Consider the following 27,333-nt stretch of genomic DNA (forward strand, 5'->3'; position numbering starts at 1 on the left):
TGCTTGTTACATCATTTTAAACCACTAAAAATATAAGCACCAGAGACTACAATCAGCAGCAAAGAGTATGTATAAATTGAATCTGTGGTTATGTGGTTAATTTATGCTGGAATAGCAATGTGTCATTATTAGCTGCACTGGTGCTTAAGTTTCCTGTTGTTTAAAAAAACTTAACAAGTACTATATCATACTGTAGCTTCTGTCAGCTCACTCTGAAGACCAGAAGATATATGGCTGAAGTATTATAAAAAGAAGAAATAAAGTTTAGGCAGCTATACTCCCAAAATTTTATGGAATGAACCTGGGTGGTGTTTGCTGCAATTGTGAACACTATGTTATGAATCAGTCTGTCTAATAGAAAATGGGCACTAAACCAGAGAAGCACCTCACTTTTTATAGAAATGAACATTGCTAGACATGAAAATCGCGATCAATTACTCATGAAATATCAGATTTTACAGTTATGAAAATAACTTTGTATTGCAACAGCATGCTAGAAAATTATTAGGAAGTCGAGAAAGTAGCATCAACAACTAACTACAAATAAAAATTAAGATAAGGAAGATAAATAAATTTTAATGAAAGGAATCAAAAAATTAAATTTCCCTTCCTGTGCTCTTAGAGGGCCGTGAACAACAATCTAATCATCATTTAATATTAAACAAATATTTTTGTTTACTAAGCTATCTTATCAATGAACATACCTGTTCTCGAAGAGATTTCTCATGGCTTACAACATGGCTAACAATTTGAGAGTAGAAAAACATGATCAGGCTCATGGGAATTACATATGAAAACACGAAGATTGTTAGAACAAACATTTGATTGCTTGGTGAGCTGGTTAGGTAATCAAATGTGCAGCTAGTAAGGTAGCCCTCTGTAAATAAAGAACATATGATATAGCTTTCCTGTCCATACTGATGAAGAAGTTAATAAACAAAAAGAAAAGTAACATCACATCTTATAATAATAATAATAATAATAATAATAATATCAGCAAGCAAGCGCCATTAAAATATTTTATTTCATTGTAATAACTGTATAAGTGATAGTAACAATTTTCTTTTTTGTGGCTACCTGTCTTTCCTCTTTGATAAAGAAACTAACATTTCTGAAAACTAGTAGTAATTTTCTTGAAAAAAAAAAATGAAAGAACTGGAATTTTGCCTCCCGGGGGTAAGTACAAATAACCATTTTGTTCCTGGTAGTTTTAAATTTTCTCAAGTGTGTTCTCCTTTTGATACAATATAATATAGTCTCCATGGTTTTGAGATACAGCTATTTCAAAGCTGTGTGTGCCATACTGGACAGCTGAATTAATCTGTTGCTGAAATATTTGGAGAAAATCTTTCTGACAATGGGGACAGGAATGCACAACCAGTATTCTGCATATTTCTCAGCCTATTATACTATACCTCAATGAAATGTATTAGTGTGTTTAGTTAGTCATGGTGATGTTTGCAGAATTATTTGATGCTGGAAGTCTAAATACAAATAATTTAAACAAGGGAGTAATTGCTTGCTTTCATTAAAATGTGCTTATGCATGTGTCAAGGGAGAATACTAAACAAATACTTGGTAAGACAGCTGCTAACATCATTTAATTCAGAGTGATGGTGATAGTATGACCACAAGTTTTGATGGGTAATCGGAAGGAAAACACAATAATTTACGATATGTTGTAAGCATCATTCCTGCATCACAGGTCATTTCCAATTGATGTAACTGAGAAACCATTGTGAACGTAGCACATATTTATATTAAATTTTTCCTTTAGGAGGAATACTCATAGCACTTGTTAACAATGCTCATCTGCAAGCAATATGAACTATATTCACAGTGAATAAATGGACACACGTACACTTTTCTACTGTAGAATACTAGTTGATGGTAAGGCCAAACATATGTTTCATATTTTTTGCTGGCACAGCATCCTTCTTAATACAACCTTACAAGGACAGAAACATGTTATGTTCAAATTCATTAAAATGATCAATTTTAAATGTGGAAACAGACAAATATGTATTTAACAACATATAAACAAGTATAATGTGATACAATACAGGAGGCAAGTTTACCAGATGCATCTCTGTAATTTATACCACAGGAAGCATTGAATGATTTACCTGGTGCAAATCTGCTCCATATTTCAAGAAGTGGCACTATCGCCCAAGGTAGGGTGTAAGCCCAGATGAGAAGTACAAACAGAACAGCAGTCCCAGTTGTTAGTTTACCATCAAATGGCCTTGCTATTACCCTACAGTAAAAAAATTACATCTCTCTTATTATTTAAATGTCATACCACTACAAAAGAACTGTGTGAATGTTTAGAAAGTTAATACTAATTATTGTACAGTTCCCAGATATTATCATCAGTATCTTATCTGGCTTATGACTGCTAATATAAAGCAAAACATTAACAGCTTTTTCTTATCAGAGATTACTACAAGTTGTTAACAACACAGATTTCTCTAGAAAAAATGCTTGGATCATGAAAACTCTGCTAAATCCAAGAAATATGGAAATGGACTAAGAACACAATACTTTTAGAACTCATCCAGTGGAACACTTCAGAAACTAGAAACATAATAGATTTGAATTACCATTCACCAAAACAGGACCAAAACTTGTAACCACATCTTGAAATATAACTACCTCAGTTAGGTTGTAACAATGTATTTCTATAGCTTATCTTCTCACTTTTTTGAAATTGTAATATAATTTTTGTAAATAAGTGACATTTTTTATTATTTTTTACTTTATTTTATAATTGTCAGTATTAATAAAGACTGGTAAAAATACACAAGTATGACTACAGATCATTGTCATTACAACCTACACTCTTTTTGTCTGTGCTCATATGATATCACACACGACATCATCATTACGTCATAGGATGAAGGCGATATCCCATATCGCTATACTCAGTTGATCTACCCTGCCCCCGGGCTACCCTACAGATCTGTCACTACAACCTGCATTAAAAATATATGTACAGATGCAAAAGAATATTGCCAGTTTTCTGTTCTCTTTCTGTTTGTGCATGTAAGACATCACATCCCACAGCATCATTATCCACAGAACAAAGCTGACAGCTGGTTTCAGTTGACCTGCGTGAAGCTCTTCATTGTTTACATTTAACTAAAATTTCAAACTGTGACTTTTACGTAAAACCACAATATTCATGTGGGTAAGTGGAGAAGCCCACTGTAAGTCATATAAACTCAAAAATGATATTTGTATTTCACAATTGATGGCATCTTTCAGGAAGCCATGATATCCAGTTGTATAACGCATAAGAAGTACAGTCTTTATCACTGTCTTTTCTATTTTTCTAATGATGATTAGTTTTGATCTGCCTGGCAGATCATCTCCATGTCTAAGTTTTATCTTTTATTTTGTCATACACCAGACATATTGAAATGTATTAGGTTTACTATTTTTTATTTTAATAATTCTTTTTATTTGATAATAGGAGAATCTTCTTTACACTTTCCCATTGCATCCTCTGTACCTTTTGTCATAGTTTTGTGATCCATTCTTACAACTATTGATTAACAGCGCCTTACAGTACTGTGGATGAATAAGTTTGTGGTGTTTTAATATTATCTGTAGTACCTTGTCAGTATTTGAACACCATGAATAATAATAATAATAACTGTAAATACCAATCCAGAGAATGTTTTTAATTCATTATGAAATTAGTAATTAAAAAATGTATAAATTTGAATTTTGGTATATCAAGACTATTTTGTGAGAGAAAACATGTTCTAAGGTGAAAGAACCAGGCTAAAAAAATGTAATAAGAGGAATTATGCAAAAATTATTTAAAACAATGAAACTAATTATGATGAATTTCTAACAATGAAAGATTATGAACTGCATATTAAGAAAATGTAAATATATGAGTGGCAGAGGTCATGAGGTCTTGTTGCTGGTCTTGTCATATCTTTAGTGCCTATTGTGATTTTGAACATTGTTCTTTAAAGCACAAATGGTATAAAAAAGTGTCTTGTTAATGAGTTAGGCAGTGGAACAACATGTCTTGATACGTAAGATAAATATTTCAGAATTACCTCTAACATTTCTTTCTACTCATTGATGTAGTACTGCTTTTGTGCTCCAAAACTCAACTTGCTGAATAAATTATTTCTAAAATTATTAATTTTGTAGTATATACTCTTTTTTATGTTTAGATGACACACATTAATAATGTAAATTTGGTGTATCTCTGACATTAGTGTTTTACATGGCATATATCATGTTTAGCATATACATAAAGTGAGATGGTCCCTGATGATATGGATTAGTTTAATATTGGTCTGGCCATAAAATTTATTATTGTGACATTAATCCTACTTATGAATATTGTAAACTACGTATGATATAAGACACAAATTATTAGGAATTAAAAACAGTATATGATATCATGTCACCACATGTGGCCAGACATCATTCTGCTGAAACATGCTGGTGGAGTCACCTACCTAGGGGTAATAGATTAGGCTCTAAAAGTTTCTTGATGAAGTTGTTGTCATTCATATTGCTCTCAATATTTATAAGTCAAAATTTAATATTGGATCCAATGGCTCATCAGACAATCACACTTAGGCTTTTTATGGTATGCCACACAAGAATATCACCAGACTGCAGTCACATAGGTGGTGCAGTGGTTAAGACAGATGACTCATTTTCAGAAGGAGATTTAGATTTTCTATGGCTTCTCTAAATTACTTAATTTCAACACCAGCATGATTCCTTTGAAAAGCCCAAGACCTATATCATGATACGGTCTTGTCCAGCCTGAAGTCATGCTCCGTATCTTAAAGACTATTTTGTTGATGAGCATTCACCCCTAATCTTCTTTACATTTTATCCCATTTTGTGACTTGTATTACTGAAACAGTTCATAATGTATAAAAAAACTCTGTCATCTCCCAAGAAACCAAAATACTTTCTTTGCAAGGAATGACATAAAATATATGTTACTGCATTTCAGAGCCCCATATCACATTACCTAAGTTTGCAATCATAATTATTTAAACTTATTTTAATGCTTTATATCAGACAAATATTTTTGAAACATAATTATCAAAGCTTCTTGTTTTCTGTATATCTCAACTCCAATTAATACATTTTAAACATATTTCTTACCTGTATCTGTCATATGCTATAGCTGCATTAGTTGTAGCAGCTCCAATCCCAGATATTGATCCTATAAATGCAAACACTTGACATCCAAGATGTCCTAAAGCATATCCAGTGTTGAATGAATTGTAGATGAAGATAGGTGTTTTCAGCATCATTAGAAAATCACAGATTGCCAAATTGACTACAAACATGTTCGATGGTGTGCGTAATGATTTTGCACTGAAAGAGAAATATGTTTGCAAGTCTGTAAAACAAGTCTTCATTAAGAAAACTAACTAATTACTGGCAAAACAGTCTGATTGTACTTAATTTAGTAAAATAATATTAAATAGCTATTAAGCTACTGTTTACCAATAATTACATGGCCTTTTTATGATATCTAAAATGATATCATTTTGATTTCTTCCTTAATGAATTGTAACTCTATTGACTTTCAGAGTCACCCTCTTTCTGCCAGCATCCTTGTTAAAAAAAGAAGATGGAGGAAATAACAGAGATTTGGGGCACCATCTTGCCTCTGCAATTGCAATGATCAAAAGCAGTAGGATGTAGAAGGGAATGTAAACTACTACACTAAAGACACATAATACATATTCAGATGCAATGTGACCAGTAATCATAAAAGTTTCATGAAAATATGAAGGGCTTATTTCAATAGTGGTACAAGTCTATTTTTGTTCATATTGAGATACAGAGTCCTAAAGTTAAATGAGCACTGAAAAATCTGCAGTTGAGATACCAGAAATATTCAAGCATACGGCTTCTTGCTAGAGATAAACTTTTCTTTCTGTTTGTTTGGCTCATTAATTTCAGAAGCATTATAGACAGAAAAGTGGAGGTAATGGACTTGTACCACTATTGAAATAAGCCCTACATATCTCCAATGGCAAAATATTCCAGCTTAGTCCACCATTTGAATTCTGAGAAGGTCTGCCAAGGCAGAAAAGACCAAGACAAAAAGATTCAAACATCAATGAACTGGTAACAGTATTTGGGAGAAAATATGGAGTATCAAAAGTCTGAATGTAGTATGAAAGCTAGAAAATCTGAAATGGGGAATGCAAAGACTGAATCTAGATATAGTAGGAACCAGTTAAGTGAAATGGAAATGGGATAAAGATATATGGACAGATAAATATAGAGTAATACCAACAGCATTAGAAAGCAAAAGGGAGAGGAACTGCTTATTGCCTCGAGTGAGGATGAAATGGATGTCTCTTTGGAAGGTGTAGGGTCAAAGTTTAACACAGGTTTGGAAAACTTGTAAAATAAGGCAGAGGGAATACATAATTCATAGTTCTAGAATCAGTGAGGGTAGTGGCAGCTAAATGATTATACCAGTGTCATCAACACAATCCAAATTATAGAAACAGAAGATAAATGCAAGAACTATCACACAATTAGCTGGACAGCTAATGCATTCATGTTGCTGACCAGAATAATATACAAAATAATGGAAAAGAAAACAAAGAATCTGTAGATGCTCAATCTGGCTTTAGGAAAGGCAAATGTACTTAAAAAGGCAGTTTTGACATTACACTTGATAATCAAGATGCCTTCATAGGATTTGTTGACCTAAAAAAATGTCCAACAATGTAAAACAGTGCATGATGTTTGAAATCCTCACAAAGTAGGTATACACTACAGGGAAAGATGGACAATATACAAAAATCAAGAGGGAACAATAAGTATGGAAGACAAAGAGTGAAGTACTCAGAATTATATCAAAAAAGCAATGTAGGAAATAAAATAAAAGTTTTGCAAGTGTGATTATAATTCATAATGACAGGATATAAATGATAAGGTTCACATACGGTATTGCTGTGCTCTCTGAAAGAGAGGCAGGATTATAAAAGCTGTTGAATGGAGCAAACAATTTACTGATGAGAAAAACAAGGCAAGTGCCATAAGCAAATTTTCCAGAAACTTCCCTCAGTGGAAGAGGGATCAAAATAAATGGACATGTATCACAGCTTATCTGTATATACTCAGCCATTCCTGAGAAAATTATGGTCAAAGTTTTTTAAGTACTTTATGTGCTTTTTATCAAGTAAATAGTGCACCCAGAGCTGTTGTGCATTAGTTAGCATCATGTCTTCACAGTTTTGCACCTCATGTTCAAAGCATGATTATCATTTTTATTTTTGTTTTCCATTTATTTACCAATGTCCATAGAAAATGACTACACAAATGTTTTCCAATGTACATTGAAATAATATTGTTCTTATTCATCTGTTGAGTGAATTAATAGAAAAAACAATAAATGGAAGGAAAAATAATTTGAAATTGTTTTTGGTGAAATTCATGTAGTGTATCTTGATTTACCATCCAAGAGAATGTACCAAATCTTCCAGAAGAATAAACATGAAAATAAAATATATTAATTAAAATTTGATATAAGAATGAAATATAAGAATATAAGAATATAAGGATTTAAAAAGATTGTATAGCCTGAAAATGCCATACACACATATCATGTAATAAATATTTGATGCTTATTGTGAAACCCAATTGTAATTTTACTATTAACATAGCAAATCAGTTATAATTTTATAATTAATATAACACCCTTGTATCCCCTAACTTGACAAGAAACTTTCATATAGTAGCCTTCTATGGACATGGATAGATAAAGGAAAAAATAAAATAAATAAAAACAATAACCAGGTTTCAAACACAAGACACAAAGTTAACAGGGTGCAATGATAGCTACTGTGCCACCAGTTGAGCTAAGCTTACTGCAAGCTAAAATGCATCAAAATTACATCGAAAACTCTGACAGTCGTTTTCTCAGAAATGGTTGACTATCACTGGATAAGCTGAGTCATGTGTTCACTTATTTTCATTCCTCTGGCACTGAGCAAAGTTTCTGGGAACTCAGGTTATGGCACTTGACATGTTCTCCTCATGAGTATAGATTATGAACTGAGAGTAAACCAAAGATAAATGAATGTATCAAGGACCAGCAGAAATGAGACTAGCAATAAACCTAATGTGAAAATTGTGGACTAGGTATATAACAAAGTAAAGAAAAACTTCTACCTTGGAAGCAAAGTAACACATGAGCAACAAAACAACAAGCAAATTAGAAGCAGACTAACACAGGCAAAAGGAGAATTCACCAAAAGAAGTCTACCAGTAACAAACTGTAGCCACTACCTAGCTCCATTCTATTAATGATAGATTTGTTCGTATTCTTAATGTTCAACTTTATTGTGAAGCAATGAGCCATACATTAACAGAGAACATCTAAGACAAAAACAAACAAAGCAAAGAGTAAATGATTATGTGCACACTAGGGTCTTTGCTGCTGCCCCTGCACTGTGCACACGCAACTATTCATCTGCGTGCTCCCACAAAACATATGAGACAGAAATTTCAAACAATGTACATATGCATTACTGCATTCTACGCAAGTGAATCAGGGAGTGTCAGAAACTGAGAAAAGAAGAGACTCAAGGCATTTGATAAGTGGTATTTCAGATGAATGTCGATAATTAAATGGACTGGGAGGATCAGCAATGAGAAGATTTTTCACAAAATTGATGAATAAATAAACGTATATAAAAGACTAACTGCAAGAAGAAACAAGATGATTGGAATTGTAGTAAAACATCAAAATCATGGACTACAGGAATTTGTAGAGGGGAAAAACCACAAGAATGATAAAAATATGATAAAAATTACAGGTAGTTTGGAGATGACTGGGACCATTTGTATGTAGTGTGTTTTCAGATAAGAAATTAATTTCCCGAAGAATAGTTAATTCCTTTTAGCTGCTCAGAGTTTATTATTTTTTAGCATTTTTGGCCCTTGAGGCCACGTTGTGGGACAACAAGGATTTACAATGATTCTTACAACAGAAGTGCATTTCAGATGTTTTAGACACAATTTATGGAATAAAATAATGAAAATAAAATTTGTAATAAAAAGTTTGGAGTAGTTAGTGTTCTGATCACCACTAGAGTAGCACAACATGTTTACTGGCTATTTCTTTCTATTAACATTCCACACAGTCTTAAAGAAGAATGAATGCTTTTTAACTCGTAAGTATATGAAAAGCTAAGAAGTCACGTTTCATCATAAGGCGCAACTACAAGATTTGACATTATCTATGTAGTACTTGAAGGTGAAATGTAAACCCTCTAAAATAAGTTTGCCCATGTCTTCTTTACACCATAAAATTGCTGCTTGGCATATGAATAATCAAACTATCATTTTGAGTACTGATAGTGTGCTACCATTCATAGTTTTCATAACAATTTACATATGTTCTAAGTGCACTGTATGTATTAATTATATTTTTTATTTTTTATCAATTCCAGAGTGTTAAAATTTATAAGTAAAGAAAATCACATTTCAGATTTCCACATTTACTTTTAGACAATTAATTGTAATTAGTTTTTCATACTCAGAAATTAAGCATTATAATTTTTATTACATAAATACTGGTGCTTTAATGCACATACTTGCAGAGCATCCTATTAACACAGAGTTGATCATGCATATTGATTTCTCTAAACATGACATAACTTTAAGGATCATTGAGAACAAATTTATTGTTGAATTCTTTGAATTGGCAATAACAATTTTGCAGAAAATTTAACTGCACCCTACACTCAGAAAGTAAACTGAAGTTTTACTTAAATGAGGGAAAGAGCAGTATGGAATAACATCAATATGGAATGGATAGATTGGTACTCACCACATAGAGAAGGTGCTGAGTAAAAGACAGGCACAATGAAATAGAACACTAGTGGCCATGTGTGTATGAGTCATTACTGTGTGCTAGGGTGAGAGTTTGACTTCTGAAGAAGAACTTTGTCCAAAAGTTGAATATATTTCTAATGTTCTTTTTCACTGTGACTGTATGCAACTCAATGCCTCCTCTGTGCAGTGAGTAACAATGTATCCTTTCCATATTGTTGAAGTTTTAGTTAAATAGATATGAACTTTGAAGTTCGTTGTTAGACCTTACCTGCTGAAGATCCAAATGACAAGGCCATTGCCAAGGAGAGCAACCAGCATGAACATAATATACAGTAGGCCAAGCACATAGTTAAGCAATGGGCTAGGTTCAGGGTAGGATAGCCAATGGTCGGGGATGTGGATTAGCTCCTCAGCAGGCACATTCCACCCCAGTAGCCGTGGTGCAACCCTAAAACAGAAAATGCACTTTTTTAAACTTTATATATATATATATATATATATATATATATATATATATATATATATATATATATATATATATATATATAGATTATTCATACAGTAAATGAACTGTGTCATGAAATTTTTATCAGAGGAATAATTTACTTGCAGGCACAAATAATTACAAAAAATGAGTATCCACTAATTCTACTATTTGAGTATTTTAAATAACAGGACTTTAGTGCCTAACACTGAAAATCAAAACAACTTAATTTCAGCCAATCCCTAACCCATTCATTAATAGGGCAAGACAAAGTTCCATCAAGAATACTGAGAGAGGCTCCATAGTCATTTATAGATTATATACTCATGTACAGAAAAGCACAGGACACCTTTGACTAGAGATAGGACATTCACATTCACAGGCATGTGCATTAGTATCTTGTGCAGAAGTGATTAGCATTTGAACCAAGTAGGCCCATGGGTTCAGGGTCAACATCAATATCGCAGTGCAACACCAACCACCGGTAAAATGTGCCTGCAGCTCTCATTGTCACTATAAGCTGAAGGTAATGGATCAGTGTGACTTGCATAGGTGTGCAATATACCTCCCAGACGTATGCATGAACTGTACCATCTAACCAATGCGATTAAAAGAGGACGCATTATTGGCATGAGAGAATGTGATGCATGCACCCATCCAGGAAATTGCTGCTCATGTAGGACCAAGTGTTTGCATCTGGTGGTTGTACACAGAATGGTTCACAGAAAGCCATAGAACATGACAAGATGGGTGAGTTCGGACCACCCAGACCACCCCCTGGGAAGATCAACACCTCATCCTAATGGCACTGCAGGACAGATCTGTGTCCTCCTCAGCTCTGGCACAACAGTGGAACATCATACACTATCAGGGGTGACAGTCCGTCACCATTTATTGTGGCAATGGTGGCTGCATTTTGATTTGTCCCAAACTGGGGGCGCAGTGGTACAGTGACTGCATTTGCACAAGACATATAACACCAACTTGAGGCCTTACAGTGTGGGGTACTACTAGGTCCAACCAAAAATCACAGCTGGTGTGTCTATGGTATTGTGACCAGTGTGACCTACGTGAATGACATCCTGTGACCTGTAGCCATATCCTTCTGCACAAACCCCAGATGCCATTCTTCAGCAAGTTAATGCACGACCACATGTTTCTGCACAAACACATACCTTCGTGGTGTCACAGGATGTCAGCCTTTTTCCCTGGCCTGCCAGATCACCAAACTTGTTGCCAATCAAAAATGTGTGGGATATGGTGAAACGATGAGTGTATCACTGTGACTCAGCACTGACCACCACAGATGAACTGGCATTCAGGTGAATGTAGCGTGGATGCCTATACAACAGGACCATGTTCATGCCTTATGCACGTCAATGCCATCATGCATGGAACAAGTAATCAGGGCCCCTGGTGGACCCTGTGCCTATTGGGAACAGGACACATGGTGAACCGAGGTGACTGAAATGCTAATTGTTTCTGTAGAACTTGCTAATATACAGGGTGTTTCAGAAAGGACTTTCAACTTTTTAAAATTCACATAAATTTATTCATAGTGCCTGCAGAGGTGATTGTAGTGTCAGTTTGTAGGGAAATACATTAAGCCTGGTCTCGCATAGTTCACTAGTGGCAAATCACACCATAAGGAGCACTAGCAGAGTTGCATTAAAGATGGCTTCCTTCACAGGACCAAAGATGCTAGCTGTGTGTCTTTCGGTTTGAAGAATCGAAGTCGGCAACAACAGTTCAGCATAATTTCCATACCAAGTACGCTAAAGATCCTCCTATTAGGCCTACAATTTATGAGTGGCATAAATGTTTTGCAGGTACAGGGTGCTCATAAGACATGGGAAATCATAAGGTCATCCAAGCACATATGACAACATCATTGAACAAGTGAGACAACATTTTGTTAACAGCCCTACAAAACAGACCGGGCGTGCATCTCGCGAACTGCAGATCCTACATACAGCTGTTTGGCATGTGTTGAGAAACCATTTGCATTTGAAATTGTATAGATTGATGATCGTACAAGCAATAAAAGACACTAATAAAATTGCTCACAAGAACTTCTGTGTGGGTATGTCAAATCAATTACATGAGGATGAACATTTCTTAGACATAATCATCTTTTGTGATAAGTTGACTTTTCACTTAAGTGGCAAGTTTAGCACACATAACTGTAGGATTTGGGGCAGCAAAAATCCACTCTAACATTGAAACATGTAAACATGTTTGTGATAACACTAAACTGAATGTTTTTTGTGCACCGAGCAAGAACAAAGTATACAGCTCAACATCTCTGAGATACAATTAAATTGAGACAACATGCCTGTAATTTCATTTGTAAAGTGTCACTTAAAAATGGAGTTCATTGTTTTTGCTTTGGTTACCTAGCTTCAAAATCTGTGCCTGTCTCATCCATAAGAATCCGGAGGCTAACTTTTGGCATGACTGAGAACTTTATATATGACCAGAATTCCTTTGGGTTTGATTTGAGATCCTTCAAAAATATTCTGTTACAATAGCCATTAAAAGCTTCATGACAGCCAAATGTATTTCATTCAGCATCTCCCTTTGTATACCCCTATGCTTCATTTTATGCATATTATGTAGTCTGTTTCTTTAGAAGTTTCTTTTCAGTAACTGTATACCAGATGGCCTCTCCCATAAGAAATTGATCTAGTAGGTCTATATCTATCAAGGGTATGGTTAACTATTCCTCTAAACCCAAGGCACATTTCTCCTAAATGCTCCTCTCCAGAGCTAAATGTTTTGATTTGCTTATTGAGATGTGATACTGCTGCCACTTTATGCAGTTCACTGAACACATAAATCCTTCTACTTGTTTTATTTGGCCTTTTTGCTATGGTAATCGTTGTTGCTGCAACTGTCTCACTTTGGCTGATATCAGTTTCCCTACGAGCTTCTGAACAATCTGTTCTAGGCAATTCCGGCAGAACACATTTAGTAATGTTTCCAAGGATGTCTTATTTGCCCACCTCTTACAAAACAGGAGTTTTGTTGATTGATTGTTGAATAATTAAAGTCTCCTATACTGATAACAACATGAGAAACTTAAGTAGTAGTGAACTTAGGCTTTCTCTAAAGTTTCCATTTACATCTGTAAATGAATCTAGTGGTCAATAGAAGAATATGATTGTAAGTTTATTCCCATCCTTGACACTGAGTCTTATTCAGATGATGCTACGATCTGTTTCCATTTCTATATTGGTGGCTCTGAATTTCTTGTCCTTACCATTACCCTATATTTTCGATATATGCTTCAACTTTCCTCAAAGGTTTCAGTGCTGTTAATGTTGATTTTTAACCAGCTTTCTGCACTTAGTATTTTGTGAGCTCCACTGTTTTTGAGGAGTGCTTCAAACTCTAGCACTTTGTTGTGAATGCTCTGGCATTTAATAACTATTGTCTGTTGGGGGCATTTCTTCATGCCTTATACTGACACTGTGCCCCACAGCTATAATTATCTGGACTAGATGGAGAGTCACTTAATCTAAAAAAAATATCCTTGTTTGCACCCCACTAACCAACAGTCTCTGATGTAGTGCATACCTGATGCAGCAGGACACTACAATTCCTAACTCCATGGCACAAGTCCAGGAAGTCAAACCAGAACTTCTCACAAAACCTTTGAAGTCCCTGGTTCAATATTTCCACTTGACTCAGAACCAAGGGGTTACAACCAGTTCTGGGAACAATGCTGCAGATTGTGAACTTTACTGAAACTGTGTGAGGAAAGTTCGTCTTCTCAACCTTCTCTGCCAGTCACTGATACTGTTGAATGAGGCCCTCAGGCATACACACTGAGTGCACCTCATGTTCCTTCCCAACCCTTGCTGCCATTTCCCTAATGGGTACCATTATTCATCATACATCTGAACTGTTTACAACTGCATAAAATAGGCAACACTGTAATATACATGGCCAACAGCTGTCCCCAGTTTCCACAGTTACATTTCCCGTCTCCCTGTTGTACGATTTCATCACAACAGTAGTTTATCTTTTCTCCATATGCAAACAAAACCATTATGGCTTGGTGAACTATATTCAGTTTTAAATGGTAGAGCAATTTTAGTAGACACAGAAGAACATCCCAATTTGATACAATCTAGAAGAAAAGTGTAAAATTTTGAGTTCAAAAAATATGTCCTTTCCAAGCAATGAAATGTGTAACCCATTTGGCATGACTGCACTGTGAATTCTCAAACAGGGGAGAAAATGGCCATCTTGTTTCAATCCTAGGCTTTTAAGTTAGGTCTATTGGCCAATTTGAGGGTGGGTTTGGAAGGTTTCGTACATTCATCTAGTTTAATGCTTGCTTTGGGTTACACTTTACACAAAGAAACTTTTGTAACAAATTTTGTTCAGTTTTAACTATGTAAGTCAACATTAAGAAATAGAAGACATGAAATTATTTCAATAAATCCAATGCAAAATTTAGTAAGTGAACATGATATTGTAAGTGGCATCAGAGTTGTATAAGCACTTTTTTAAAGTTTACTTCCTGTTTCTCTACATGTAAAAGTATCAATAAATAATATTTTTTCCTGATATCCAGCAAGATTTCCTCTGTTGTTCTGACTCTTTCTCAGTTTATGTCTTTTAATTTTCATTGTCTACTTGACATTATTAATATACTTTGAAATATATTTTGTAAAATGTTAGCTAGCTTTGTTTCCTAACTCTTAAAATACACTTGATTTAGTGATATGAGCTGTAATTTAAGACTGTTAACTCACAAAGGATGCCAACCACAATCATATCAATATTGTGAAAAGGCATACTTTGTAGATACTATTGAAATATGCTCACCTTTTTAGGTACAAAAGTTTGTGAAACAGTCATAAAGTTTTAATTATCACCTCAAAAAATAAAGCTATGTAATAAATTTTTTGCTTGCTTTATGTAAATTTAATGTTTTAGCTTAGTTTATAATTAGAATTAACATACAGTAATGTAAAATCATTTCACTGTATTGTAGTTAAATTAAATTAAATGTACATCTTTGAGTTCTCTCCATATCCCACAGACAAATCTGTTGGTTCCATGTAATATTAATAATGTAATGTAAAATGTGTATCTCTATTCTTGGTACCACACCACTAGGGAAGACAAGACAAAATGGTGCAGCACAATAGTACAGTGGAGTATTGCACAATAATTTATTTTCTGCATTTGAAGTGGAATGATGCTGAGATGGTAGAACTGTAGAGTGACAATGCATCATCATACAACAGCATATTCCAGTGTGGTCAAACAAGTCTCAATGATGAATAATGAAGTGGCAGATCATCTGTCTGTGAACAATCACAAAACAAGTGGAAGTCTTGGTGGTTGAAGAATGAAATGTCACAATTGAGGCATTACTGTAAAAAGTGATAATCAGTCATTGCTCAGTTTTCCACATTTTGGACAACATTTTGAACATGACAACGATCGTCACCCACTGGATTCTGTATCTGTTCACAAGCATTGAGAAAGCCTGCTGAACTGAGATAGCAGTGAAGAGATTGCATCAGGCCAATCCAGGGGACTTCTTTAGCCCCCTAATCATCATGGATGAGTGCTGGGTGTATCATTATGACCCTGAGACAAAGAACGGGAGCAAGCACTGGAAACATGTAGATTCAACAATGCCAAAAAAGGTGAAGACCAAACCATAATTGAGAACGGTGATGCTAAGTGTTTTTTATTGATGTTGTGGTGTAATGCTAACAGAATGCTCATAAGGGACAACCAGTCTCAGGAACATACTTACAAAATCTCATGATGAGGTTCTGGGAGGACCCAGCTCAATCTGTACAGAACATTGCCACACATACTTCTTCTTTGGGTTATCAGTTTTGTCTCACCTCCACATTTTCCTGCTCTAAACCACCTAAATGACTCAAACGTCATTGTTCTCGATATTACACACAGATATGACTTGCCTCAGTTCTCATGTGTTAATAGGGCAGCAGCAAATACAAACAGTCAATATGCAGAAATCTGCAACTGTTACGGAAATGTACAAATGGTTAACATGCAAAATTTTAGTAGAGAACTTTACACCACTCAAGGCCGTCACCTCAATCGGCACGGAAAAAGTCACTTAGTGTCCATTATTTGTGAAATAATTGTAAATGCTAGGAACAATATACTCAAAACACACACATTCGAAGAATGAGTGCTCCACAACACAAGAATACTGCAGGAATTGGTATACACAGGTGACATTGGACAAATGGGTGCTGAAAACACCAGATAAGCTGATTCTTCCCAGTCTCCCAGTACATGGAAACAGACGAACTTGAATAAATGGATAGTGAAAAATATCAAACCCAATCTGTCAACTGATATTTCATTTTTAGGGATAAGTGTGTAAGTGGTTCTGGAATTCAAAATTTGACTATTTACCACCAAAACATATGTAGCCTGGGCAACAAGATTAATAAACTCTTAATTAATATCCAAGAGCCATGAGGTATAGATTGTGCCCATGTTATGTGCTTTAGTGAGCACCATGTTATGTCAGATATTGAAAAACTTGTTATAGACTATTACTGCTTAGCAACATCTTACTGTAGAAAATTTATAGAAAAAGATGGAGTAGTGATCTATGTCAGAAACAGGACGTACCAGCATGACTTCAAACACTTTGTTACAGGAAATGTTAAAAATGTCCTCCGTTAGTGAGGATACATGCATCCACCCTCCGTCGCATGGAATCCCTGATGTGCTGATGCAGCCCTGGAGAATGGCGTATTGTATCAACAGCCGTCCACAATACGAACACGAAGAGTCTCTACATTTGGTACCGGGGTTGCGTAGACAAGACCTTTCAAATCCCCCCATAAATGAAAGTCAAGAGGGTTGAGGTCAGGAGAGCGTGAAGGCCATGAAATTGGTCCGCCTCTACCAATCCATCGGTCACCGAATCTGTTGTTGAGAAGCGTACGAACACTTCGCTTGAAATGTGCAGGAGCTCCATTGTGTATGAACCACATGTTGTGTTGTACTTGTAAAGGCACATGTTCTAGCAGCACAGGTAGAGTATCCCGTACGAAATCATGATAACGTGCTCCTTTGAGCGTAGGTGGACGAAACTAAAATGAGCTCTAACATGGAAATTAAGCGTTTCCAGACACATATCCACATAACATCTTTTCTTTATTTGTGTATGAGGAATGTTTCCTGAAAGTTAAAATTCAATCTTTCGCAACCAACGGTTGCTTCGTCAGGAAAGAGGGAAGGAAAGGGAAAGATGAAAGGATGTGGGTTTTAAGGGAGAGGGTAAGGAGTCATTCCAATCCCGGGAGCAGAAAGACTTACCTTAGGGGGAAAAAAGGACAGGTATACACTCGCACACACACACATATCCATCCGCACATACACAGACACAAGCAGACATTTGTAAAGGCAAAGAGTTTGGGCAGAGATGTCAGTCAAGGCGGAAGTACAGAGGCAAAGATGTTGTTGAATGACAGGTGAGGTCACCTGTGTCTGTGTATGTGCGGATGGATATGTGTGTGTGTGCGAGTGTATACCTGTCCTTTTTCCCCCTAAGGTAAGTCTTTCTGCTCCCGGAATTGGAATGACTCATTACCCTCTCCCTTAAAACCCACGTCATTTCGTCTTTCCCTCTCCTTCCCTCTTTCCTGATGAAGCAACCGTTGGTTGCGAAAGTTTGAATTTTGTGTTTATGTTTGTGTTTGTTTGTGTGTCTATCGACCTGCCAGCACTTTTGTTTGGTAAGTCACATCATCTTTGTTTTTAGATATACATATATACACACTGTATGACAACTCTTACAGCAGACTTGTTTAAATGCAACTGGAGATTGTATGGTGACAATGTTTAATGGATTTACTCTCCTGTGTTTTATGGAATTCACAAATTCCAAGCAGAGCTATAACTTGTTGTGGTTTCATTTCATTTCATTTATTATCATCCTTTTCATCATTTACATGATATAGGTTAGTTTCTTGCTATTCTTTCCACTTGAGCCAACTGCCAAGTTATTGTTCGAGCAGTGCTCAAGTGCTCCATGGCATACTGGGAAGTCTTGGGCCTTATTGAGATCTGCAGCAAACTGTAAAAACCTTAGAATCATTTGAACACTAATATTCTTTACCCATCCCTACAAAAAGGAGATTTGTCAGCTGTGTAGTAAATATTTCTGTGTTGTTAAACAGCAAATTTTCTGCTAATGAGGAACTGTAAAATGTGGGTTATATTAGTTCTTCTTTTTGTTCCATAGAACACAATTGAGGATATCCTAAAGAAACATTTCAGTGGGTCCTCATGAATGTGAAATAATTCAAAAAAATCTTTAACATATTCTCATTTAAAATGTAATAACAGCTTTGTCACAACATTTGTAAATGTATGATACACGGGGGTGCATATTATAATTTTTAGAGTATTGCAGCCACAAATCATTCAAGAGAAAAATCAATGCACAACATGCATGTACATGTGTCACACCACTACAGTGAAGACAGACAGTCATATTATATATAATACATTATTTGATATTATAACTAACACACATATATCAGTCAGGTGCACTATTCACTTCATCAATGGCACAAAAGTAGCTGAGCAACAATAGATCGTAAGGCTTCTTTCAAACTGAATTTTATAAGTAGTTAAACTTCTCATGACCAGCAAGTTATTGAAACTGCATGTTCATGAATAATTGAAACCTTTCTGGATCAAACTAAGTGACTTTAAATCTTCTTATTTCTAATATTGTGTCCATGAACTGAACTGTTGGTTTGTTAAAGAGTTATATTATTTATGACAAATTTTTATTAACAAACAAGACTTTGGACAGCAGTAGACAGTATCACCAGTTCCTTGAATAGGCTTCTGCAGGACATTCTTGAGTTCAGAGTTCACACAACCTTTCTTTTGATATGTAAAACTATAGCTTTGCATGATGAGTAACCCCCCCCCCCCCCCCCAAAAAAAAAAAATGATCCTATATGACATTGTGGAATGGAAATCAAAACAAGTATGTTAGCTTTTTTTATTATTACAGCACCATATCTGACAATACACATGCTGCAAGTAGAGGTTTGTTAAGGTGCTTCAGTAGCTCTGTGGTATTCTGCTCCTAGATGAATTTATTATCAAGCTGTAATACCAAGAATTTAACACTATCAACGTCTTCTATCTGCTTATTGTCATATTTTAGGTATGTACTGGTGGGGAACCTCTTACAAGTTCTGACCTGCAATAGTGTGGTTTCTTTGAAGTCTTTCAACAAAGATTTGTGTGGAAGAATTTATTAATGTCCCTGAAAATTTCGTTAATCAAACTTTCTAAAATATACTTAACTTGCTATCAGTATAATTTTAGCTGCACTTTTGCATTCCCAGGGCATTCATAAACTAAATTTTGTAGTTCAAAGGTCTATGTCTACACCTACATCCGTACTCTGCAAACCATTGTGAAGTGCAAGGAAGAGAGTACATCCCATTGAACCAGTTATAAGGGCTTCTTCCCATTCAGTTCAAGTATGGAGTACAGGAAGAATGACTGTTCGAACGCTTCTGTGCATTATGTGATTAATGTAATCTTGTACTCATCACCCCGTAGCAATATGTAGGCAGTTGTAAAATATTCCTAGAGTCATCATGTAGAGACAGTTCTTGAAAATTTGTAACTAGGCTTTCCCAGATAGTTTTTATCTATCTTCATGCATCTGCTGTGTCATTTACTTGAGCATTTCTGTGACGCCCTTCCGTGGAACAATGAAACCTGTAAATATTCATGCTGTCCCTCTCTGTATATGTCCAATACCTGAGCAATATTCCATGATGGGTCACATAAGTGATTTGTTAGCAGTGTCCTCTGTAAACTGAATTTTCCTAACATTCTAGCAAAAAACTGAAGTCTGCCACCTGCCTTTGATCATTCCTTTTCATATACCTGCAAACTGTAATACCTAGGTATTTGTATGAACTGACTGATTGCAACTGTGACTCACTGATGTTGTGGTCATACAATGCTATGTTTTTTCCCACTTTCTAAAGTGCACAATTTTACATTTCTGAACATTTAAAGAAAGCTGTCAATCTTTGCACCACTTCAAAATCTTATAAAGATGTGACTGAATATTTGGTCATATAACTGGGTCATCAAATAGTGGTAATGCAGGAGTACATTTAATAATGAATAAAAAATAGGAATGCGGGTAAGCTACTACAAACAGCATAGTGAACGCCTTATTGTGGTCAAGATAGATACGAAGCCCATGCCTACCACAGTAGTACAAGTTTATATGCCAACTAGCTCCGCAGATGATGAAGAGATTGATGAAATGTATGATGAGATAAATGAAATTATTCAGATAATGAAGGGAGATGAAAATTTAATAGTCATGAGTGACTGGAATTTGATAGTAGGAAAAGGAAGAGAAGGAAATGTAGTAGGTGAATATGAAATGGGAGTAAGAAATGAAAGAGGAAGCTGCCTGGTAGAATTTTGCACAGAGCATAACTTAATCATAACTAACACTTGGTTCAAGAATCATAAAAGAAGGTTGTATACATGGAAGAGGCCTGGAGATACTCGAAGGTTTCAGACAGATTATACAATGGTAAACAGAGATTCAGCAACCATGTTTTAAATTTTAAGACATTTCCAGGGGCAGATGCGGACCCTGACCACAATCTATTGGTTATGAACTATAGATTAAAACTGAAGAAACTGCAAAAAGGTGGGAATTTAAGGAGATGGGACCTGGATAAACTGACAGAATGAGAGGTTGTAGAGAGTTTCAAGGAGAGCATTAGGAACAATTGACAAGAATGGGGGAAGGAAATACAGTACAAGAAGAATGGGTAGCTTTGAGAGATGAGATAGTGAAGGCAGCAGAGGATCAGGTAGGTGAAAAGTCAAGGGCTAGTAGAAATCCTTGAGTAACTGAAGAGATATTGAATTTAATTGATGAAAGGAGAAAATACAAAAATGCAGTAAATGAAGCAGGCAAAAAGGAATACAAACGTCTCAAAAATGAGATTGACAGGAAGTGCAAAATGGCTAAGCAAGGATAGCTAGAGGACAAATGTAAGGATGTAGAGGCATATATCACAAGGTGTAAGATAGATACTGCCTACAGGAAAATGAAAGAGACCTTTGGAGAAAAGAGAACCTCTTGTGTGAATATCAAGAGCTCAGATGGAAACACAGTTCTAAGCAAAGAAGGGAAAGCAGAAAGATGGAAGGAGTACATAGAGGGTCTATACAAGGGCGGTGTTCTTGAGGACAATATTATGGAAATTGAAGAGGATGTAGATGAAGATGAAATGGGAGATATGTTACTGTGTGAAGAGTTTGACAGAGAACTGAAAGACCTAAGTCAAAACAAGGCCCCGGGAGTAGACAACATTCCATTAGAACTACTGACGGCCTTGAGAGAGCCATTTCTGATGAAACTCTAGCATCTGGTGAGCAAGATTGTATGAGACAGGTGAAATACCCTCAGACTTCAAGGAGAATATAATAATTCCAATCCTAAAGAAAGCAGGTGTTGACAGATGTGAAATTTACCGAACTATAGTTTAATAAGTCACAGCTGCAAAATACTAAGGTGAATTCTTGGTACAAGATGACCTCGGGGAAGATCATTTTGGATTCTGTAGAAATACTGGAACATGTGAGGCAATACTGACTGTACAACTTATCTTAGAAGAAGATTAAGGAAAGGCAAACCTACATTTCTAGCATTTGTAGACTTAGAGAAAGCTTTTGACAATGTTGACTGGAATACTCTCTTTCAAATTCTAAAGGTGGCAGGGGCAAAATACAGGGATCGAAAGGCTATTTACAATTTGTACAGAAACCAGATGGCAGTTATAAGAGTCGAGGGGCATGAAAGGGAAGCAGTGGTTGGGAAGGGAGTGAGATAGGGTTGTAGCCTCTCCAAAATGTTATTCAATCTGTATATTGAGCAAGCAGTAAAGGAAACAAAAGAAAAATTTGGAGTAGGTATTAAAATCCATGGAGAAGAAATAAAAACTTTGAGGTTCGCTGATGACATTGTAATTCTGTCAGAGACAGCAAAGGACTTAGAAGAGCAGTTGAACGGAATGGACGATGTCTTGAAAGGAGGATATAAGATGAACATCAACAAAAGCAAAACGAAGATAATGGGATGTAGTCAAATTAAGTCAGGTGATGCTGAGGGAATTAGATTAGGAAATGAGACACTTAAAGTAGTAAAGGAGTTTTGCTATTTTGGGAGCAAAATAACTGATGATGGTCGAAGTAGACAGGATATAAAATGTAGACTGGCAATGGCAAGGAAAGCGTTTCTGAAGAAGAGAAATTTGTTAACATTGAGTATAGATTTAAGTGCCAGGAAGTCTTTTATGAAAGTATTTGTATGGAGTGTAGCCATGTATGGAAGTGACACATGGTCGATAAATAGTTTGGACAAGAAGAGAATATAAGCTTTTGAAATGTGGTGCTACAGAAGAATGCTGAAGATTAGATGGGTAGATCACATGACTAATGAGGAAGTATTGAATAGAATTGGGTAGAAGAGGAGTTTGTGGTACAACTTGACAAGAAGAAGGGACCGTTTGGTAGTAAATGTTCTGAGGCATCAAGGGATCACAAATTTAGCATTGGAGGGCAGTGTGGAGGGTAAAAATCATAGAGGGAGACCAAGAGATGAATACACTAAGCAGGTTCAGAAGGATGTAGGTTGCAGTAAGTACTGGGAGATGTCTAAGCTTGCATAGGATAGAGTAGCATGGAGAGCTGCATCAAACCAGCCTCAGGACTGAAGACCACAACAACAACACTTCATTACAGTTGAGTTCAGAATATGTTCCATGATTATACAACAAATGGATGTCAAAGACATTGGATGGCAGTTTTGTGGATCATTTTTGTTACCCTTCTGGCAGTGTGGTGTGATCTGTGCTTCCTACCCATTACTGCAAGCTTTTTTTTCCAAGGATCTATGGCAGATATAGTTAAAATAGGGGCTAACTCATCAACAAATTCGATATAGATTCTGAAAGGGATTCCATCAGGCACTGGAGCTTGGTTCAGTTTTACCAATTTCAGCTATTTTCAGCATCACTGACATCAGTTATCTTTGCAGTGGTGTAGGAATTAAACTGGGACAATACCCCTGGATTTTCATTTGCAAAGTGACATTTGGAAATCGTGTTCATCATTTCTCTTTCACTTTGCTTTGCTACCCTCAACTTCAGTTCCTGTCTCACCCAAGAATGATTGAATACTAGCAAAGCCTTTATATATGATCAGAATTCCTTCAGGTTTCATGAGAGGCCGTTCAATAATATTCTGCTACGGTAATAAATGAAGATATCATGTATTGTCCCCTTGAGAGACAAATACATTTTATTCAGCATCTCCTTATCTATAGCCTTCTGCTTTGCTTCACACAAATTATAGAGAAGTCTCTGCTCATTTACAATTACTGTATACCAATTAAGGGTCCCTCCCATCAGGAAATGCTCTACTTGGTACATGTCTATCAAATAAATGATCAACTAGTCTTTCAAACTTGAGCCATAGTTCTTCTATATGTGCCTCCCCAGAGCTGAATGTTTTGATTTCCTTACAGAGGTATGATACTACTGCCTTTTTATCTAGTTTGTAGAGAATATGCTGCTCAAATGAATTAGGGAACACTTGCATCATTGTCTGGTATACTAAATCTATTTTGATGCAGTCAGTACTGTGGTCTTATTGCATAGCCTGAGATCTTTGCTTTCAATGTATGCAACAACTAAATTCATTTGGCATCTATCAGCTGTGTTATGCATTACTGTATCTGGTGACCCCTCAGCAGGATGTGAGTCCTGATGTCCCAGTGTTTTGTACACAGATGGTAGTTGTCATTTGTGAACATTGCATTCAACCAACCACATGCAATATGACATCACAATGCAGTGTAAGTTGCAAGGGCAGTCTTTTTGATCCAAGAAGGATGGACTTTCCATTGTACTGCTGCAGATGCCAATGTATCTCTATCGGTTATCCATACAGGTGTGCTACAGGGATACGGTTCAGTACACAAGGTGAGTTGGACAAAACAATGCATCACAATCTCATGTGGAGACTGATATCAGGGTATTCTGTGCTTCAGCATCATACAGCTACTGCCAGAGCACTGCAAGATGATTTCAGAAGGGCCCGTGGAGCCACTGAGTCCAATGAGACTGTAAGGTACAGGTTATGAGAAGGACCTTATGACCCACACCTCCTGTTCCCGTACCTTGCTTGATACGACAACATCTTGCAGCTCACTTTCAATCTCCTGTTCCCATGTCAAACTGGAACTTCATCATAGGTAAAACATGTTATTTGCAGAAGAGACCAGATGTCCTCTAATGCAAGATGGCCATGTTTGCGTGTGGAGACACCATGGTGAACTGAACCTGCCAAATGTTCTCCAAAAAATCAACCAAATCAGTTAAGTTCTGTGATGTTATGGGGAGGCATCAGTATTGACAGCCAAATGGATCTTGTCATTGTCCGTGGCAACCATACTGCCACACAGTACACTGAACAGATCATGTTGGTCCATGTGGTGACTGCTGTGGCTCTGAATTCCTTCTCATGCAAGATAATGCCAGAATCCATGTGACGTGCATCACCAGGGATGGCTTGTGAAACCTGGTTATTGAAGTAATGGAATGGCCTGTAGTGAGTCCTGACTTAAATCCTCATTGAGCATGTGTGGGATCTTGTTTGACTTTTCTGGACCTCCTAAAGCTTGTTCATCGATCTGCTCGTGTGAGCTGGCTCACACTCATTACGCAGCAGTGAGCAACCGGTTGGTGGATGGCAATATATGGCAGTGACATATATGGTGATGAAAGGAGGGGTGAGGGAATGTTATGGGAGGCAGGTATCAGAACAAGATACCTTGACACTGGATCTAAGCTATGGCTGATAATGTCAGGTTATATGAAGGTGTATCACTTCACAATGGCACATAAATGCATTTAATTGCAAATTTGTTTTCTGAGACTGTTTTATTAATTAGAAAAATTATAATGTGGGGTAGTTAACTGATGCAACCTTATGATGGATGCCATTGTAGGGAAAAATTTAAATTGACAAATTTACATTTCATTATCATTTTATTTAAAAGTTAAGTAAAGAAACACACGATTTCAATGAATGTTGTGTATTTTGCTTTTCAGTGAAGCATATTTTCTGATCACTAGTAATATGAAGACAAGTGTTGAAGTTGAAGTCTGGCAGTGAGCTTCTGTAGGTACATTTCATTCTCTTCACTGTGGAAAAAAGTTGCTTGCTCAAGTATATACAAGCATCAAAAAAAGTTTTCCATCACCTCAGTTCCAAGAGTTCCGGAACCTGTACAGAGAATTGGAATAGAGATTAACATAAACATCATTTTTGCCCTTTTTATTGCTCATGAAAACCACACATTGCGTGTTGTACCACCTTCGGAGGTGGTATCCAGATTGGTGGACACACCGATACCTCTGATACCCAGTAGCACATCCTCTTGAATTGATGCATGCCTGTATTTGTCGCAAAATACTACACACAAGTTCATCAAGGCACTGTTGATCCAGATTGTCACACTCCTCAACGGCAATTCGGCACTGATTCCTCAGAGTGGTTGGTGGGTCATATCGTCCATAAACAGCCCTTTTCAATTTTCCCAGGCTTGTTTGATATGGTTCACGTCTGGAGAACATGCTGGCCACTCTAGTTGAACAATGTCATTATCTTGAAGGAAGTCATTCACAAGATGTGCACAATGGGGGCACGAATCGTCGTCCATGAAGACGAATGACTCGCCAGTACGCTGCCGATATGGTTGCACTGTTGGTCAGAGGATGGCATTCATGTATTGTACAGCTGTTACGGCACCTTCCATTACCACCAGCCGCATACGTCGGCCCCACATAATGCCACCCCAAAACAGCAGGGAACCTACATCTTGCTGCACTCGCTGGACAGTGTGTCTAAGGCATTCATCCTGACCGGGTTGCCTCCAAACACGTGATGATTGGTTGAAGGCATATGCGACACTCATCAGTGAAGAGAACATGATGTCAGTTCTGAGCTGTCCATTCTGTATGTTGTTGGGGCCATCTGTACCATGCTGCATGGTGTTGTGGTTGCAAAGATGGACCTCATCATGGACGTCAGAAGTGGAGTAACGCATCATGCAGCAGACATGAACCCTATCAAACATGCCTGGGATAATTGAAAAGGGCTGTTTATGGATGACATGACCCAAAACCACTCTGAGGAATCTGTGCCGAATTGCCATTGAGGAGTGGGACAATATGCACCAAAAGTGCCTTGATGAACTTGTGGGTAGTATTTCACGATGAATATAGGCATGCATCAGTTCAAGTGTACGTGCTACTGGGTATTAGAGGTATCAGTGTGTCCAGCAATCTGGACTACCACCTCTGAAGGTCTCGCTGTGTCGTGGTACAACACGCAATGTGCAGTTTTCATGAGCAATAGAAAGAGCGGAAATGATGTTTATGTTGATCTCTATTCCAGGTTGTGGAACCGAGGTGATGCAAAACTTTTTTTAAAATTATTTGAAAAATTACTTCTCTCTTCGCATATGGTCATTACTTTCTTCAATTACATGGCTTAATAATGCTCTCTTTAATTTTTCCACGTCTGCTTGTCGCTGTTCACCTTCCTGCTGTCCACAATCTTTTATATGAAATCAAGGGTGCCCATACGATAATTTGTTGTGGGGTGGTGGGAGGAGGGGCACTGGGGTGGAGGGGGGGGGGGGGCGCGACTTGTGAGTAGCCATAAAAAAGTTCCAGTTCCAGACCTGCTAAAAACCTACAAGATATCAACTTTTAAATTTTTCCCTTTACCCGAGAGTTGGCCGGGGCCCCCATGTCCCCATTTACCCCCAGGTATGAGGGGCTCTCTTGCATGGATGGTGTTGTAATGCTGTTTTAAACTGAATT

General features: G+C 36.7%; 1 protein-coding gene across 1 annotated transcript in view; it reads right to left on the minus strand.

The window, feature by feature from the left end:
* The window catches only part of LOC126175849 (opsin, ultraviolet-sensitive), a 70,902-nt gene that overhangs the window by 21,440 nt on the left and 22,129 nt on the right, over positions 1 to 27,333 (minus strand). The window contains exons 2-5 of the mRNA XM_049922856.1: positions 10,130 to 10,309; positions 5,155 to 5,370; positions 2,127 to 2,257; positions 705 to 877 (exon numbers count right to left, since the gene is read on the minus strand). Of these exons, the coding sequence (XP_049778813.1) occupies positions 705 to 877; positions 2,127 to 2,257; positions 5,155 to 5,370; positions 10,130 to 10,309 (700 nt within the window). The remainder of the gene's footprint in view (positions 1 to 704; positions 878 to 2,126; positions 2,258 to 5,154; positions 5,371 to 10,129; positions 10,310 to 27,333) is intronic.

This window comes from Schistocerca cancellata, chromosome 3 (assembly GCF_023864275.1).
Source record: "Schistocerca cancellata isolate TAMUIC-IGC-003103 chromosome 3, iqSchCanc2.1, whole genome shotgun sequence".
NCBI lineage: Eukaryota > Metazoa > Arthropoda > Insecta > Orthoptera > Acrididae > Schistocerca > Schistocerca cancellata.